Genomic DNA, 16,922 nt, shown 5'->3' on the forward strand with positions numbered 1-16,922 from the left:
TCAAGAGTCCGTCCAAAACAATCAAAACAGCCAAGCTTTCTTCTCTGTCTGTCCTGGGTTTGATTCTGATCGCTATTTTCATCAAAGGCCTGGCTGATGGAATAAAACCCACACATCCAATCTGCAAAGGATCCCAAGCCCAAAAGGGCAGAAAGCAATTTGAAGGGCCAAGTGTAACAACACTCAGGGCGCGCAGATATCAACAGTGCTGCAGGAAAGGGCAAAGCTCGTTCTGGGATGAACTCTCAATAGCGCCTGCAAGACACGGGAGGAAAACGACACTCTTCTGTCCTGGTGAGACCCCTGCAGAGCCCAGCGAGTCAGGCTGGGAAACACATCCTTTTTTAAAGGCTTAAGCAGATGAGAGAGAATCTGCAGAAGTTTGGAAGACGTGCCTCCTGAGGAAAAACCCAAAGAACCGTGTTTCTTTTGATTGGAAATTGCCCGGAAAAAAGAAACAATAAAATCTAACAATGTGTAAAGTCAGCTCTGGAGGCGACAGTGAGATCCAGCTGGGCAAGGACAAGCAACAACCCATTCCCAGGTAGGGAGGTTTGACCAAATATTAAAACAAGCTACTGAGAACCAAGCAGAAATGAGTCTTTTTGGCAGAGAAGCTGCGGAAGGGTTTTTTAATCACAGGTTAGAAATGTGCCTGCCAGGGATGGGCGAGGCATCTCCACAGACAAGGGGTGAACGCAGAGGTGACCTTACCATGTCTCCCTATCCCCTATCCCTATGTCCTTGGCATCCCACCGGACCATTTTCTGCGAACCTCATTTCAGGTTCTGCTTTGCAGCTCACAAGAGGAGTTTGCTGCCCTTCTGCCTTGTGTCAAACTCCTGTACAGAAAAAGCCAGCGGCAGCACAGAGCTAAGGGTCTGCAATTCCACTCAGACGGTCCGGAGTTGTCAAAACACTCCCCGAGGGCAGAAATGGTTTGTGTCATTCTCCAGGCTCTGAAATAACATCTCGCACTAACAGCCTGGCCCTGGATTTATTTCACACCACTGGTCCAGTATAGCTGGTTCTCATCATCTGTTACCACAGAATCTTACGTCTTGCCCAACTCTGAAAAATAACGACACGGAAACAGGGCTTAGATGTCTTGTTAAAAGTCAGTTGCAATGCTGCTCTAAGGTCCCTCAAATATGAGTTTTAGTATCTGGAGGCTACCTTGGGGGACTACTTACCAAAAGTGCTCCAAAGGAGCCCCGTCTGGCCTGAGGAACACCTTGTACAGGATGACCACCCTCCCATCCCAATCTGCACCATATTATTAATTATGACTGCGCAGCAGTTTCAGGAGTTGAGAAACTCAGCAACAGACTGTTCAGCCCTGTGGTCACTGAGGAGCTGCTGCGTGGGAAGAAGGGTGAAAGAGGAACAGAAGATCCTACCGTTCCATGATTTTAGGTGCTACCAAAACCAGCAACAGTGAGAACGTCTGTCCTAGGGGTCTTATAAAACCAGGACAAGACAAATCATCAACGCTACAGGGAACAAGAAACTGCAAGAATCCCTTAAAACTTCTAAACCTTTGGAAGGCAGTACTGAAATCACAAACAGCTCACTTGAAGAGCGGTCCAAGATGAAAGAGAGGTAAGTTATGTGTGAAGTGCTGCACTTCAAGAGGAGGAATCCAATACGGAATGGGAAATGACTACCCGGAGAGCATCACACAATGGACTTCTAAAATCTTACTTCAGATTTAGGTTCCATGAATATACATTGTGATTTTCATGCCTTTGAACTCCAACTTCAAGCCCCTGTCTTTGGAAGCCATTGGTCACGAAGACTCCACGTGCACAGAAGAGGGAAGCAGAACTGTTTTTCATCACAGTATGTTGCTCTTAGATATTGGTTTCCTCTCTTCTTTGCAAAAAAAAGGCCAATGACGCACCTAAGAAATGCTCAGCCCTGTCTCACCTTCACATCCTCTTCTCCTGTCCCAGGGTGCTGCTTCCATAAATCCACATCTTGCAAAAGAAACCAAGAGCGGCAGCTGTTAGCCCCAGTGGCAGTGACGATGGCACACTCTTGCTGGAAGGGCAGAAAAGGTGCTCAGTTCAGCAAGACGGAGATGCTTCTCTTTATCTCTTGCTAGACTGGATCTCTCAACAAAAGGAAAACATTTGGGGGACTATAAACTTAATTTGGTGATGATCTGCTGGACGTCTGCTACTGGATGATTCACAGGGTCATTCCAGTCCCCAGCCTCCTCCATCCCTTTGTGTTTGATCTCATGTGGCCTATTCTCAGTGCCATTTTGCACAAAGAATTGGTATTAAAAGTGGGACCTGGTTCTGCAACTCAAATTGTATCTCTAGAGCAGGTGATTCACGGCTCAGACAGCTGGTTTGGCTTCTCAGCCCTTAGGAAGAAAGCTCCACCCCAGAGAGCAGACAGGAACACCCGCGCTTCTGGGGGAGCTGAGAGATTGCCCCAAAGACATATCCGATGTTTTATACTCAACCTTGCATAGATCAAGCTCTTCTTCCCGGTCCAGACTTCTGCCCCTTGTATCTTCCCTCATCCCGGCCATAACTGAGAGCCCAGGGCCCCCATCCTTTTAGGTCTTCCAGCTCCCCTGGTAGCCCTGCCTGCAACGGAGGCTCCCTCAGCAGCAGAGACAAAGGATCTCCAGATCCACTAACACAGCCTTTCTCCAACCTCACGGAGGCTGCAGTGGGGAAAGCAGACTGGAGTCATTCCACAGGTCACATCTGGCCTGGGAGTCATTGGTAGGACCTCACTCATCACAGAGGGAAGGCTCTGACCCCAATCAGTCCATAATCTCTGTGGAGAATCTGCCTGTGGATGCGTCCATATATCCCGAGATTGTTATCAAATGATACAAAAAACACATGGTGCAAGCCTGGCCGCGCGGAATCAGCCAAGGTTTGACCACTGGCTCAGGAAGAGGCAGGGTTTCATCCACTGACTCTCCCGGGTTGCTCCTCTAGCTGGGCTGACTGCTGGGGAGTCTAAAAGAAACCCCAAACCATCAACAACCATAACGTCTCTAACAACAACAACAACAACCCTTCCTAAGCTTTCCTGTTTATTCCCAGGATTTCAGTCCAGATCAAAGCTGCCGGTGACTTTCCCTTCATGCAAACTATGAATGCAGAACCGCTTTCTTCCAAACCACAGCACTGTCTGCAGCGTTCCCAGGAGGGCTTCTCGTAAGCAACTCCCACTGCATCTGCTTCCCAGAAAGCTGGCTGGGTCCTCTGCAGACTCTAGACACGTCCCCACTGCTGAGAGCTCAGCCTGAATCCTGCTTGCACCCGGCAGGACATGGTGCCCAGTCCCAGGGAAGTGCCATCACTAGGAGAAACAAACATTGATGAAGAAGGAAAAACCAAGAGAAGGCACCAGCCACCTCAAGGATGCCAGAACAGCTTTCACCCGGTTCCACGCGACTTCCCCACTGCGTTGCAATGAGTTGGGGATGAAGCCACCTGAGTGTCCCCTGCAGCCAGGGGCAGAAAGAGGCACCTCTGGAAGAGATTCAGCCCATGTAAGAATGATGGATGTGCAGAATAACACACCTCTCTCCACTAACTGTAGAGAGGGATGGGGCTGAAGACCTGAAGAAGCTGAATTGGGGCTTACGCTGTTCAGGAACTGCTCAGACCCTCTTGAAAGATCACTCCCTCCTGCCTTTACTACCAGACTACCCAAGGTGTGCTGTCTTTAAGTGTTGCCGAGTCTTCACTGTCACGTGTTATTTATGGAGTTCTGTGGCCGTCTGCAAGAATCCCCATGTAATTAAGCCGGTCTCCAGGCCCTGAAGGCATCATCATTGTAAATTCTTCCTCTGCCACCGTCCTGCCCTGGTGGATCTGGGCCTGCCCACACCTGTCTGTCACGCTTTCCACCAAAACCAGGGCCAATTACTGCTCCTTTCCAGATCAAGTCCTTCCAAGAACAGGAGATCTGATGTGCCACCAGCACATTGCTTTGCTGTGCAGCGTGTAGTGCATCTACTTGGTCTGTGCAGGACCTTGCACTGAGGGGCACAAACAGGACCCTGTTTCCGTGATGCAAGCTACAGTCCCTCCTTGCTCCAAAGCCCCCCCGTGTCACCCACTGCCCCTGGTGCTCTGCCCATGCACTTGGGCATTCATCACGCAGTCACTGTGCCCACCATCATCATCATCACCACCATCACCATCATTCCTCAGGCAGTCACTCTGCCCACCAACATCACCATCATCGTCCCCACCCATCACCATCCTCCATCAAGCTGTCACGGTGCCCACCAACATCACCACCCATCACCATCATTCATCTAGCAGTCACGGTGCCCACCAACATGACCACCACGATCACCACCATCCATTACGCTGTCACTCTGCCCACCAACATCGCCATCTCAGCTGCAAGGCAGTCCGGGCAGCTGGCGTGTACCAGTTTACACCAACGTAAGGTGACTGCAGAAGGCTGCATTCCCAATCCCACGACTTTATAGAGGCACAAATGGACCACAAAGATCCCTAAATAAGAAACAAAGGACTCTTCCTAAGCAACCTGATGTTGGTATGCCTTCCTTAAGCGTTTGAGGGTGAAAAAATGAGTATATTCTGGGTGAAGGAATGAGGTACCACCAACGTCCTCCCAGTCTTCCGGACCAGGGCAGGTGGATGCCAGCTGTAAAGCACTCAGACCTGTGGCACCTTACCTTTCAGGTGATCAGCCACCTCGGTGTAAGACCGCAGCACTGACAGGGACACTGCCTCCCCTGAAACACAGGAGAGACACAGCCCTGAAGGACGTACAGGGGATAGACCGGCCCCACCCCGCTCTCTGATAGTCACGTTACAATTCTCTGCATCCTAAGGTGTTTCAAGATCTGAAAAGCTTGAAAGAAATACGGAAAATTGGCCTTTATGCTTCTGTGCAGCAGATGGCAACCAGGTTGTCTAGGCTGGCCCATGCGCCCGTGCTACCACAGTTTCCCCTCTTGTCCTACACTCAGTCCCTGTAAAATGAAGGTTAAAAACCTATGAACATTGATATCTTCCATACTGAGAGATACTGTCTTCACACTGTATCAGTCGAGGAGAAGAACCGATTTAATCTGATTGCTAACGTTGGCTGGGGGCCCACGGAGCAGGATGTGGCATTTATTTATCATTAAAACTTGTCGACAGGATCATCGTATTACGGAAAGCATACTGAGAAGCGCGAGCTTAGAGAAGGGACAGCCGGGCCACGTTTCATACTCACAGCTGGCATAAAACAGCACCACCGTCCGGGCAGTCTCCAGGAGGGCAGAGTGGAAGGTCTCCTCCGTCAGGACAAGGATCTGCTCCAGGGGCAGCTCTCGCTTCTTGTCCCTGGAAACTGCTTCCACCACCTGGTCGTCCTGAATGTCTGCAAGGGACCCACAGCCGCGCGTGAACACATGAGCCACAGCCCCCCACCCCCGGGCTACCCCATCAGCACGTTTTGGTAAGGCAGGAGCTCCTCTAATTCTGAGGCACTTTTTCTGATGCTTGAAAAGGACACAGCGTTGGGTGCACTTTCAACCCTGACGGCCCTGAAGCTGGATGCATTCAAGCAGAAGCACCCCTGTCCCGCAGGCAGCACCTCTGCAAATGCTCCTTTAACAGCTGCCGATTTTCTTCCCTGGTGTTTCCCGTAAAAATGACGCCTGTCCGGCACAAAACTCCAGCGATCTGCAGAGAATTAAAGAGCCTATTTGTGCAACTGTGACGTGACTGTGATGGTCTGCCTTGGATTTGCAAAAGTGCTCTCTAACGCTTTAACATATGCCTGCATGTGTCCGGCAGATGCGGATTGCACGTCCCATCTGATGACAATCAGCTTCTCACTGTTTAGTTGCACACCTTGATTGTTGTTCTGTTTTTCATCCTCATCCTCCTCCTCCTCCTCCTCCTGGATTTGTCCGACCTTGCTTTTATCTTCCACCAGGGTTATAACTTCATCAGTGTCTTCCAAGACCAGGTATTTGACTGGCACTCCCTAAAGAAAACAGAATAAATGGGTGAGAGGAAAACATCACCCTCTGCCTATTCTGTCCACAAACCGAACTCAATGCTTATGGGGCACCATCATCCAACTGCTTTTTTTGGGGGGTACATCAGCAGATTCCTAAAGCTGCGAAACAGGGGAGCTTCTGGGGTGTGTTTCTTTGATCCAGGTTCACCTGCGCTTGAGTTTTTCTCACTCCACATCAATTTTTCCTCGCCAAGAAGAAACTGTGGCTATGTGGGATCCGGTGCTCGGAGTGGTGAAAGCCAACACCCGCTCCACCTCCCAGAATCTTACCATAGATCCACCACCGCAAGAAAAAGCCCAGCGGCCAGTAAACGCATCCAGTTTGGGGAGGTACAGGGGCCGCTCGGCTGTCCCCCCTCTAAAGGGGCCAGGCTGGGTCAGAGCAGCCCATCACAGCCTGGGAAACCAGCACAAAAAAATCCTTTATCTCATGGAGCTCCACAAAGTAGAGTGATCCCAAGCGAACATGGGCAGCCAACCCATGGAAAGAAAAGGGTGAAATGTATTTCTCAGAAATGAGACCTTGCCGGCTTAAAACCAGTTCTGGCACCCTCTCAGCGAAAGGCACTTCAGAGAAAATGAATTTTATAATGAACTGAGAGAAATGACAAACTGCTGGCACCTCCCATTGGCTCTAAGAGGAGAAACACAACGTGCACGTCTCTCAGCAGGGTAGGGGAAGCCCTCAGGGGACGCCCACGTTCAGGTCTGATCCTGTATCTTCGCAATCACAAGTGTGACAGTTCGGATGATCTGGGGCAATGTGTGCTGCCTGGCATTTGTCGGCGCTGAATTCCATCTTGCCTCACAAGCTGGGTCAGGTCCCTCCAGAGTTTAGCTCATCTTGATCAGCCTCATTTAACTTACACCCTGCCCTTTTCCCAGATCACTGCCAGAGGCATTTGGTTACATCAGTTCAGCACAGACCTTGGGTTGTTTGCTCTTAGTTTCACACCCATTTCCTCTCCCATCTTTTGAACGCCTTTCCTAAGCGGGCAAGAGCCTCTAGAAGTCCAAACCTTTGGAGAATTTGCACTTGGACTACTACCTTAGGTAGTTCACAACCTTGTGTTGCCTTAAGGTATAATGGAGATGTCACTCTACGTTTTGAAGCCAAAATAAACTCAATATTTTATCTTTACTAGCAGGCACAATTGCTCTGCAGTACCAAACTCGGGCAGTTCCAAATACAGGCGTGCATCAAAGGAAAAACACTTCCCCTCGAGCTTCTGGGAAGGCCGTCAAATAACAATGGAGCCGAACAACACCCCAACACCTCTGAAGATCACCATGCCCAGATAGGGAAATCCAAGTTGTACAACAAAGAAATCCAGCATCTAACCTCATCCGGTGTCTTGAGAGCAACGTTTGACCGGAGCAGAATGTTCAAATCTACGAGGTCCCTTTCAAAACACAAAGTGAACATTAGATGGTGCGCTGTGCATGGTCACCCCCTCCATTCAGCCCACCTCTCTCAGCAGCACCTCATCCTCATGGAGTTGTGCTTCAGGGCCCTGAGAACTTGCAGGAAACCCAGAATCAATGTCAGTGGTGGAGAAATAGGCTCCAAGTGACCTCCTGGTGGGACTGCATTGCATAGCGTGCCTATTTTGCAAGGGGTTTGGATTCCCTTTCTGTGATTTGGGTCTTTGCTCATGCACTGGTAGCCACATCCCAGTGCAGCTGATCTGCTGGTGGACCTCAGCTCATAGAATCATAGAATGGTTAGAGTTGCAAGGGACCTTAAAGATCATCTAGTTCCAACCCTAGACCATCTAGTTCCAGCCCTGGGCAGGGACACCTCCCACTAGACCAGGTTGCTCAAAGCCCCATCCTGGCTTTGGTTGGATGAGTAAATGCATCCAGGAAGTGCATCCATACAGGGAGGTACCGTGGTGGCAGAATGCTGGAAGAAGAGAGCCTACACCCACCCTTCCTCCATCTCCTCCTGTTTGCACAGCTGCCAGCAGACATCTCCAAAGGCAACCATGCCTACTGGGGCTGCACACCTCCTTTGGCAGGACACTGTGGAAGCATTTGCAAACATAAGCCAGTCTGGTGTTTGCAAATGCTCCCAAGCCCACGGAGCAGAGATAAGTAACTGGTGGTCAACCGCAGAGGAAGTAAACGGATCTCCACAGCACAGCCACCCTATGTCCAGCCACAAGCGTGTCTCCTGTCCTCCTGAGGAACAAGCGTGCTGGTCTAACTTGGAGAGCCCTCGTTGACTGACGAGGCACTGCTTGCTGAGCAGAGACCCCTGTCACATCCCAGCACCCACAGTCTACCTCCTGTACTGGATCTCCTTCTGCCCTTAATTTGAGGGCAGAATACAAGCCTTCCATCTGTGCTAAGGTTCCTTTCCAAAATCGCTCTTAGTCTGACTGTTTTTCCACTTCTAAGTCAGCAAGAGACTCTGACATTTCTACACTTCCAGTCAGTCTGAAACAAAACTAATCTGATTCTGGACAAGTTCTTAAATGCGACATCCTCTTGCCGGATATAGCCTAGTTTTACTGCCTCTCACGCAAATCTGAATTAGCCCACTGACTCTCATCCTGGCTGTGGGTCAACTGAGCTCAGAAACACCACAAAAAGCAAGGAGAACCCCAAACCACCTGAAAGCAAATACCTGGACAAAAGGGCAACTCCTGCTTTCCCCAAGAGCTGCCAGGCCACAAACTCTGCTGTCCTCCTGTCAGCTTCGTAGGTCTCTTTCTGGCTGAGGATGAACACGAGTGGTAGCCCAAGCTGTAAGTGAACGGTGGAAACCTTCTCTGGGTCCTCCGCAACCTCTGTCTGGAGAAGAGACATGGTCATACTGCAGCGCATCTCCATACTGTTGAAGGTGCCTCAACTCTTCTCCTGCACAGCCCAAGCCACCGTGTGTTCCCCAGCCACAGAAATAATGATACCCTCGAGAAAAAGCCTCCAACCCCGATACTAAAACATCCATGGAAGCAGAACCCACCCAACCCTGGTTAAACTGTTCCAACCTGCCATGATCCTCCCTGTTAAAAACCTGGGCTTTACTATGCGTGTTCTTTGTCACTTAGCAACTCCAGATGTCAAATCCCTATTAATTTTTATATATCTGGCATCCATTCCCCAGAGCAGTTTGAAAACCCCGGCCGTAACATGCAAGAGCTGGCATCCTCTCCCTTCCTGCCTTGGACGTGCTGCTTCATGACAGCACGGAGCTGCTTAACAAAGCACCTTCCCTCCACGGGCCTAACCCAGGAGGCTGGGTGAAGGAGGCACTTCCCAGCTCACCTACCCATCCTTTTGGCTGGGCAGAGGTGTCACCAGTGGGAACTGGAGGCCTGCTGAAGTTCACTGCCCAGTGGGAAGAGGAGATAGGATGAAGCCTCCTGTCCCTTGTGCTCACCAAGGCATGAATCACTGGCATCCATCTCCCCAGGGTGCTGAGACTCCTGCGGGGAGCCTAAAGGAGCGGCTGAGGACTTTAGGTTTGTCTAGTTTGGAGACAAGGAGGTTGAAGGGCAACCTCATTGCTCTCCACAGCTTCCTGAGGAGGGGACATGGAGAGGGAGGAGCTGAGCTCCTCTCCCTGGGATCCAGTGACAGGACATGTGGGAATGGTTCAAAGCTGCTCCAGGAGAGGTTTAGATTGGACATTAGGAAGCATCTCTTTATCATGAGAGTGCTCAAACACTGGAACAGGCTTCCTAGAGAGGTGGCTGATGCCCCAAGCCCATCAGTGTTTAAGAGGCATTTGGACTATGCCCTTAATAATTTGCTTTAACTTTTGGTCAGCCAAGAAGCAGTCAGGCAGTTGGACTAGGTGATCATAGGTCCCTTCCAGCTGAACTGTGCTATGCTATGCTATTCTATATGTCCCAGTAAAGTCCAAGGGGCACCTCCACCCTCTTCCCATTCATGGTGCTTACAGACAACTGGAGGAGCACACACCGGTGCCTGGAAAGGTCTAACCAAGCTGAGCAGCGCAATGGAGTGTCGCTCCTGTCCAGCCCCATGCCTCTTCCTTGCTTGGACCCAACTTGGGAGTTTTGTCATTAACTTCACGGGGAAGGAGCAGATTCTCACGCTCAGCCTTGCCCTCTGCTCACACCTCCCTCGTCCTCACGTCCCCCCCAGCTGCCCTCATGCCTACAGCCCAAGTGGCTCCTCTTCCCCGGTCATACCACCAGAGGAGCCCCCATGAGCTTGAGGTGCCTGTGGATGTTGAGCATCGTCAGGGCCTGCCCCATGGCTGTCCTCCTGCAGGGCTGCGCCAGGTCCGTGGCCCGCTGGCAGTGGCAGAACAACAGCCGAGCAGACACCACATCAGGCTCATCATCGCTGTGAGAGAGAAAACAAAACCCATGGTGAGCTAGGGACCACCATAGGGTTTTAATACGCCCTGACAGAATGGCCGTGTTTGCTGATATCTTCTACAGGGCAGATGATCCTCAAGTTCAGGGTTTGGCAGGCTTGTGGGACGTCTTCGAGACTCCTATTACTAACAGGTACAATTGTGTCCAGGTGCTTTTCAGAATTGTGCTGGACATCTAACAAAACCCCTGGCTCATGGGGTGTAAATGATGTCAATCCCAGAATATTTGGCTCAAGAAGGACACAAATTAAGCTTTTCTCAGTGGGACCAGCCACGCCACTCCAGTGGAGATCCTGGCAGAAGGACAGCTGAAGTACAGCTTTGCTCATGTCTTTTACCTCACTGACAACATCTTACAGACTGTATATGGAATATTCCACCTTTTGAACAGCATTGGGTTTGGCTGCACCGAAGGAAGCGGTGAGATGGAGTTCCCTGGCTGGTTCCCTGGTTAGTGGTTCCTGCTCTGGTGTTAGCCTGCGGGTCAGCTTTGGGAGGTCACATTTCTTTCCTTACGCACCCATTCCCCACCTCTAAAATAGGGATCACCTTTTTGTAAAGGCTTTTAAGATCTCCCTGTGGAAGAGCAGGGTTTAGTATTAAGACCCCAAAGCCTGCCACCCCGGTTGGCTGAAGGCTATTCATGTTGGGGAAGCCACCACCGTTTCATCAGCTGAGGAGATGGCCTGCTGGTGTCCTCTGCTTTAAGCAGAATGAAGCAAATTCCTATCCAAATGACAACCGTGCCATCTAGTGGCAGCCACAAAATGTTATCCCTCATCACTGCCCTGCAAGGATGGGGTGGCATCTTGGGGAAGGACAGCTTTGGTGGCTGCCCTGGTGCCACCTGTGAAAGCAGGCAGATCGTTGTATAAACACTTTGCTGAAGATGCAACATGCCATGTGGTATTCCCACCTTCCTTCTGCTCCGTTTCCTGACTGCAGTGGGCCACAGCAAACCAGATCTGACTGTCCACCCTCGGCGTAACACCCTAATGCCATCCCAGATTTGACCTGGGAATCGGAGAAACCAAGAGTAGAGCAAACAGCACAGGGGAGCAGCTCTACCTGGTTGGGGGTGCGTGTGTCTCTGGACATACCCAGTGTCTCTCAGCAGCGTTGCCTCAGTTGTCAGAACAAACTGGTGGACGGTCCCATAGACAAAAGCCGCCTCCATCACGGCTCTGTGCTCTGGAAAGAGAAAGGCAAGACAAACTCATCCCAGCTCCCTCCAGATCTCCCTCTTCACCCTTCCCAGTTGTAAATATCAATGCCCAGGCTTTCAGAAACTCTCAGGAAAAAGTTCTAGCTGTTTGAAGACACACTATGAAGGTAACTGAGTAAGTGGAGCTGAACCCAGTTGGTGATGCCCAGTAAACACCCAGATAGTGTAAGTGAACCCACTCTGCTGCATAACCAGAGGTGGTCTGCCAATGGCTTTGTTTATTTATTTATTAGGACGGCAACCCCTGGCTTGCTTTCCCTCTCAAGTCCATCTCTGAAAGTTTGTGTGCTCCCAGCAAAACTTTTCCCGTGCGCCTGATCCCATTGGAAACACACCAAGACAGGCAGAGGCGGAGAACTCGTGTCTAGGTGGCCCTTTCAGGTTCTCTTGATCCTCCATTTGCAGGATTTGGGGACAGAAACCCAGATCCCTTCCATCTTAGTAAAAAAGTCTCTGGGAAGAGGGCAAAGATGAAAAGCTGAGCTTTAATACCTGCTGTCCCAGTAGCTGGTACATAGGCGAAGACCATGTTTGACCTCCCTTTCAGTGCATTTTCAATGTTCTGAAGATCTGCCAGTGTTTCAACGTATTTAACTTCATTAAAGAGCAGGGCACTGAGGAGTCAGAAAAAACTCATTAGCACCTGTTTCGTTTTAAGAGCGAATTGGGCAGATTGAAGATTCACAGCCAAATACAGCTGCCCAGACGTGTGCTGGTGAGTCAACTCATGGGCATAGATATAACAGGGTCAAAGCACCCCAAAGAGAGAAGCAGCCTTCTGCGTGGCTGAGGGCAGCCTCTGGAATACGTGGAGGTTGTATTTTTGCAGAACTTTATATCAACAAGAGAAAACGAAAAGTAAATTATTTCACAGAGCTGCACCTGGTCTGTACTTACAACAAAACGTTAGCAACAACGGAGTTCACGTCAAACAAGGCATCGGTAGGGAACTCTCTGATCAGCATGCTGCCTCTGGGGAGGGAAGAAAGAACATCACCAAAGAAACTATGGAAGACTAGCTACACGTTCTTAATTCATTTTCGCTCTGCTGAATACCTCCAGGTATCTGCTGGAAAGAAAATGTCAGAAATGTGGGGATTTCACAGGACCAGGGGTCCAGGCAACGCTGTTTCAGAGAAGTCACCTCTGCCATTTCATTCAGCTTCTGGGGACTGCTGCTGAGAACCACAGACCGACAGAAGGTCTCTATATACCAAGCATCACCCTGCAGACCCCCACCCCTGCTGGAAATGTTTCTGCGGGTCATATACAACAGTCAATGAGAACTGAGCTGATACACGGAGAAGCTTCCAGCTGTATCAGGAACAGTGCGGCCAACAGGACTGGGGCAGTGATTGTCTCCCTGTACTGATGAGGCCCCACCTCAAGTGTTGTGTCCAGTTTTGGGCCCCCCACTACAAGAAAGACATTGAGGTGCTGGAGCGTGTCCAGAGAAGGGCAATGGAGCTGGTGAGGGGTCTGGAGCACAAGTCTTGTGAGGAGCGGCTGAGGGACCTGGGGGTGTTCATCCTGGAGAAGAGGAGGCTGAGGGGAGACCTTCTCGCTCTCTATAGCTCCCTGAAAGGAGGGGGTAGCCAGGGGGGCTCGGTCTCTTCTCCCAAGGAACAGGCGATGGGACAAGAGGAAATGGCCTCAAGTTGCGCCAGGGGAGGTTTAGGATGGATATTAGGAAAGATTTCTTCACTGAAAGGGTTGTCGAGCATTGGAACAGGCTGCCCAGGGAAGCAGTGGAATCACCATCCCTGAAGGGATTTAAAAGCCGGGCAGACGTGGTGCTGAGGGACACGGGTTAGTGGTGGGTTTGGCAGTGTTAGGTGGATGTCTGGTCTCGATGATCTTAAAGGTCCTTTCCAACCTAGACGACTCTATGATTCTATAACCTCTTGGAGAGACCAAGAGCTAAACCTTCACATCCAGGGCAGATGAAGTAACCACGCCAACAGGAAGAGGACCAAAGAGTGTTTCTTTCAAGGACTAGACCCAAAACCTAGTGGTCTGAGTGTAACTCTGGAGGAATCTGGTGGTGGAAGGCCAGAAGGACAGAACACTGATGGAGGACTTCCATCCTCACGGTTTCATGTGGCAGCAGAGCCCTCTGCTGCTCAGAGGAACATGGGGCAGGACGGGAGGTTTCACACTGAGGACAAAGCATCTATTTTGCCTGTGTTGGACCTATCGGGGGTCCTTTTCGCTAAACTCTGTGTATCACTGCTGCCCTCATGGCTCCTGTCTTCCTACGCTGCCATCTTTGATCCCTGACAGGGTTTCCTCCAAAGACTTGCACTGGGAAGCAATCACAGTGTGGTGTCCCGAAAATCCCCCTCACCTGAACAGGTAGGCTTTCCTTAACGTATTTTCTTTCCCACAGTATCTTGAGACATCCTCTTTGCGACAATTAACCTAGACATCGAAAGCATCTAATTAGACATTCAGCTCCACAAATGACTACAAGCATACAGCGCTACAGCCTTCTTCCATTCAAGGGTGTAAATACAGCCTTTCCGAACCTCCTGGGGGAGAAAATACAATAAAATGGAATCCAGAGCTGGGGGCTGGAGTTTGTGCTTCAGTTTTCCAGCTCAGCCTGCCTTGAACTGGGTCAGATGGGATCAAGAGATCTTACGATCTGCCCAGCACATGCAAAGTGACAGATTGCTGCTTGCTTATTAAACTCACCCTGTATCTGGAGGAAATTAAATACACACACACACATATATAAGCACTTCTTATTATCTAATTACACTTGCCTGAATATGTAATTCCCTCACCTAAATCCGCATAAGATTTCCACTAAAAATCCCTTCATATGAAATATTTATAGCACTGAATTGAAAAGAAGTGAACAGACGCCATCCGTCCCTCTTCGCCATTTGAGTTGGCAGGAGGGAGCCGTGGAGGGAGTCGGGCAAGTCCCGCCTGAGTGAGATGAGCGGGCTGGTGCCCTCCTGGGCACGCTGGGGACCGTGTTCTCCCTTGTGCCATGTCCCTGGGTACAAAGCAACGACCTGGCAACTCCATGCACCCCATGCGGCTGCTGGGAGGCCAGATTAGATCAGTTAAACCTGGTAAGTTGCCCAGGAAAAAGACCGATCTGCAGGAAAGATGTGAGTAGCCGAATGTCCCCTAAACCCATGAATGCAATCAGAGTGCACAAGTTCGTCTACTGGGACTGGACTGGGAGGTCAGGGGCAGCTCAGGGCCGACCGACAGCACTGCCAGCCCTCTGCTTTGCTGCCTTTGGAGACGCAGGCGCAACATCGAGCCTCTCTGGGACGCAGGGACCTGCCCGTATCCCACAGGCAGAAGATGTGACACCACCCACAAGCAGCAGACATAAGGCCAGGGCAAGGGATAAAATGGGATGCCCTGCTCAGCCAACATCTGTTTACTTGTGGGGTCCCATAAGAAGAGTCGAGAGAAGTTCTGGCCACCCCACAGGAAGCCCCACAGAAATAACCTGGAGAAACAGCCTGTCCCGCTCCTTGTCCCCTTTACCTTCACCACCGAAATGCCATAGTCCTGGAGGGCCTCGGCCGAGTTCTCAATCTGCTCCAAGAAGGGCTGGGCACCAGGAGAAGCTGAAACATAAAAAAAAAAAAAAAAAAAAAAGCTGGTTTCCATCCCTTCCCCTTATGGATGAGGCGGATGAGCGCACCTTCAGGGCAAGCACTGTCTGCATTCTGGCGTGGTACCAGCACGCTAGCATCCCCGTCCAAACCTCCCTGGGACATCCGAGCAGACCAGGGTCAGGGCAAACAGGGAGCCGTGGTGCGCTGCGGGTGGAGGTGCCTGCGAGGATTTGGCTGGGGGAGACAGAGGCCGGGACTGGTTTTGTCAGATGGGTGCTGCTGGGCTGGGCTGCAAGTCCTCAGAGTCAAGAGCATCCTCCTGCCACGCACTAAGACAGTGCTTGACACAATACAGTCTTGCTCTCACTCAAAAAGTAAGGTGTTTACTGAAACAAAGGTATGGGCAACAACAGAAATGCCCACAGACTCCCCACCTTCCTTTCTAACATGCTCAGTGCTGATGTGGGAGCTGCGTTGGTGTCTCAGCCCACGCTGATGTCTCTGGGAAACCATACTTGGGAGTCATGAAGGAGCAGAACAACAAAGGCAAGGCCAAGGATCTCCTTCTTAGTTCCTCTGCGTGCAAGGGATCCCCCTTTTCCTGGGAGGTACCATGAAAGAAAAAAAAAGAAACCCAGCCCTGTCTGAGGGGACAACTCCTTAGGGGGCTGGGTTTCTCTTCCATGGTACCTCCAGAAAATAATCCAGGTTTGAAGAGGTTTGAAGGAGTGTGCCTGGGGACAGAGCAAGGGAAGATCCCACCCCAAAAGGTCTCTGCCTGTCGGGCAGTGCAAACTCAGATTTACCAGCTGAGCTCAACTGGCTCTTCAAAAATCACTTTGGGTTCAAAAAGCTCAGGAATTACCTCTTCATTTTGTTCCGCTTTCACACACACCCTCACACGAAAAGGGCTGAAAGCCCAGGCTGGTGTAAACACACACTGTCAAATACGTACCGTGATGGCTGAAATAAGCCAGGGATGCTCTGCCGGCTTGCAAGCTACTGAAATACTCCTGGGGGCTCAGCTCCTGCAGCAGCCTCGCGCTTCCCCGCCTTGGGATGGAGGAAGCACAGAAGAGCAGGAAAGAGAAGGAAGATACCCATCTGTCCTTTTGGGCTGACATGGCTGTCACCAGCTCCAGGCACGGGAGAGTCACAACTGGGAAAAAAAATCAAAACCACATATATATATATATTATTTATATATACACAAACATATATATACGAGTGTCTTGTATTTAGGTAGGCGCAGCATGACTGTAACTTCCAGATGTGACACAAACATCTTGAGGACGTCATGAATTAGTCACTAGAACAGCAGGTGATTCAGACAACTGTTAAGATGACAGCAAAGGCTGTCATCTGAGTGGTATTTATAAGAAATATATACTGAGTGGTATATATACAAGGTACACTTTCCTCTGAGCAGTATCTGCAAGTGCATGGACACTCAGTGCTTTCAATTTAGGGCTGTTTTTCTTCCCTCCTTTTTTTCTTTTCTGTCAAACAGAAATTAGATGCACGGGCAGAAAACAGTGACAGCAGCATACAAAAAAAAAAAATAAACCACCCAAACTGCCTCAATTCTTGTTAAAAAGCTTTGAGGATGCCACTAGGATTGTATGTGCCACTGAAAGAGGTGTTCACAAAGGGACGGGCCACGTCGCTGACCTCTGATCAAGCCAAATGACATGGAGAGGTCCCAGATCCCTCCCCC

The 16,922-nt window shown here is 50.4% G+C and overlaps 1 protein-coding gene across 3 annotated transcripts in view; it reads right to left on the bottom strand.

Annotated features, from left to right (window-relative positions):
* The window catches only part of TXNDC16 (thioredoxin domain containing 16), a 38,526-nt gene that overhangs the window by 18,356 nt on the left and 3,248 nt on the right, over positions 1–16,922 (bottom strand). For all 3 annotated transcript variants that reach the window (XR_008466390.1, XM_054201215.1, XM_054201214.1), the window contains 12 exons: positions 16,161–16,364; positions 15,132–15,214; positions 13,963–14,036; positions 12,513–12,587; positions 12,108–12,229; positions 11,491–11,581; positions 10,200–10,356; positions 8,666–8,832; positions 7,376–7,436; positions 5,862–5,997; positions 5,239–5,385; positions 4,691–4,750 (listed from right to left, as the gene is read on the bottom strand). Coding sequence is in view for 2 of the 3 variants with exons in the window: in XM_054201215.1 (XP_054057190.1) it covers positions 4,691–4,750; positions 5,239–5,385; positions 5,862–5,997; positions 7,376–7,436; positions 8,666–8,832; positions 10,200–10,356; positions 11,491–11,581; positions 12,108–12,229; positions 12,513–12,587; positions 13,963–14,036; positions 15,132–15,214; positions 16,161–16,364 (1,377 nt within the window). In the remaining variant the exon portion in view is untranslated. The remainder of the gene's footprint in view (positions 1–4,690; positions 4,751–5,238; positions 5,386–5,861; positions 5,998–7,375; positions 7,437–8,665; positions 8,833–10,199; positions 10,357–11,490; positions 11,582–12,107; positions 12,230–12,512; positions 12,588–13,962; positions 14,037–15,131; positions 15,215–16,160; positions 16,365–16,922) is intronic.

Source organism: Rissa tridactyla, chromosome 4 (genome assembly GCF_028500815.1).
Source record: "Rissa tridactyla isolate bRisTri1 chromosome 4, bRisTri1.patW.cur.20221130, whole genome shotgun sequence".
NCBI classification, from domain to species: Eukaryota; Metazoa; Chordata; class Aves; order Charadriiformes; family Laridae; genus Rissa; species Rissa tridactyla.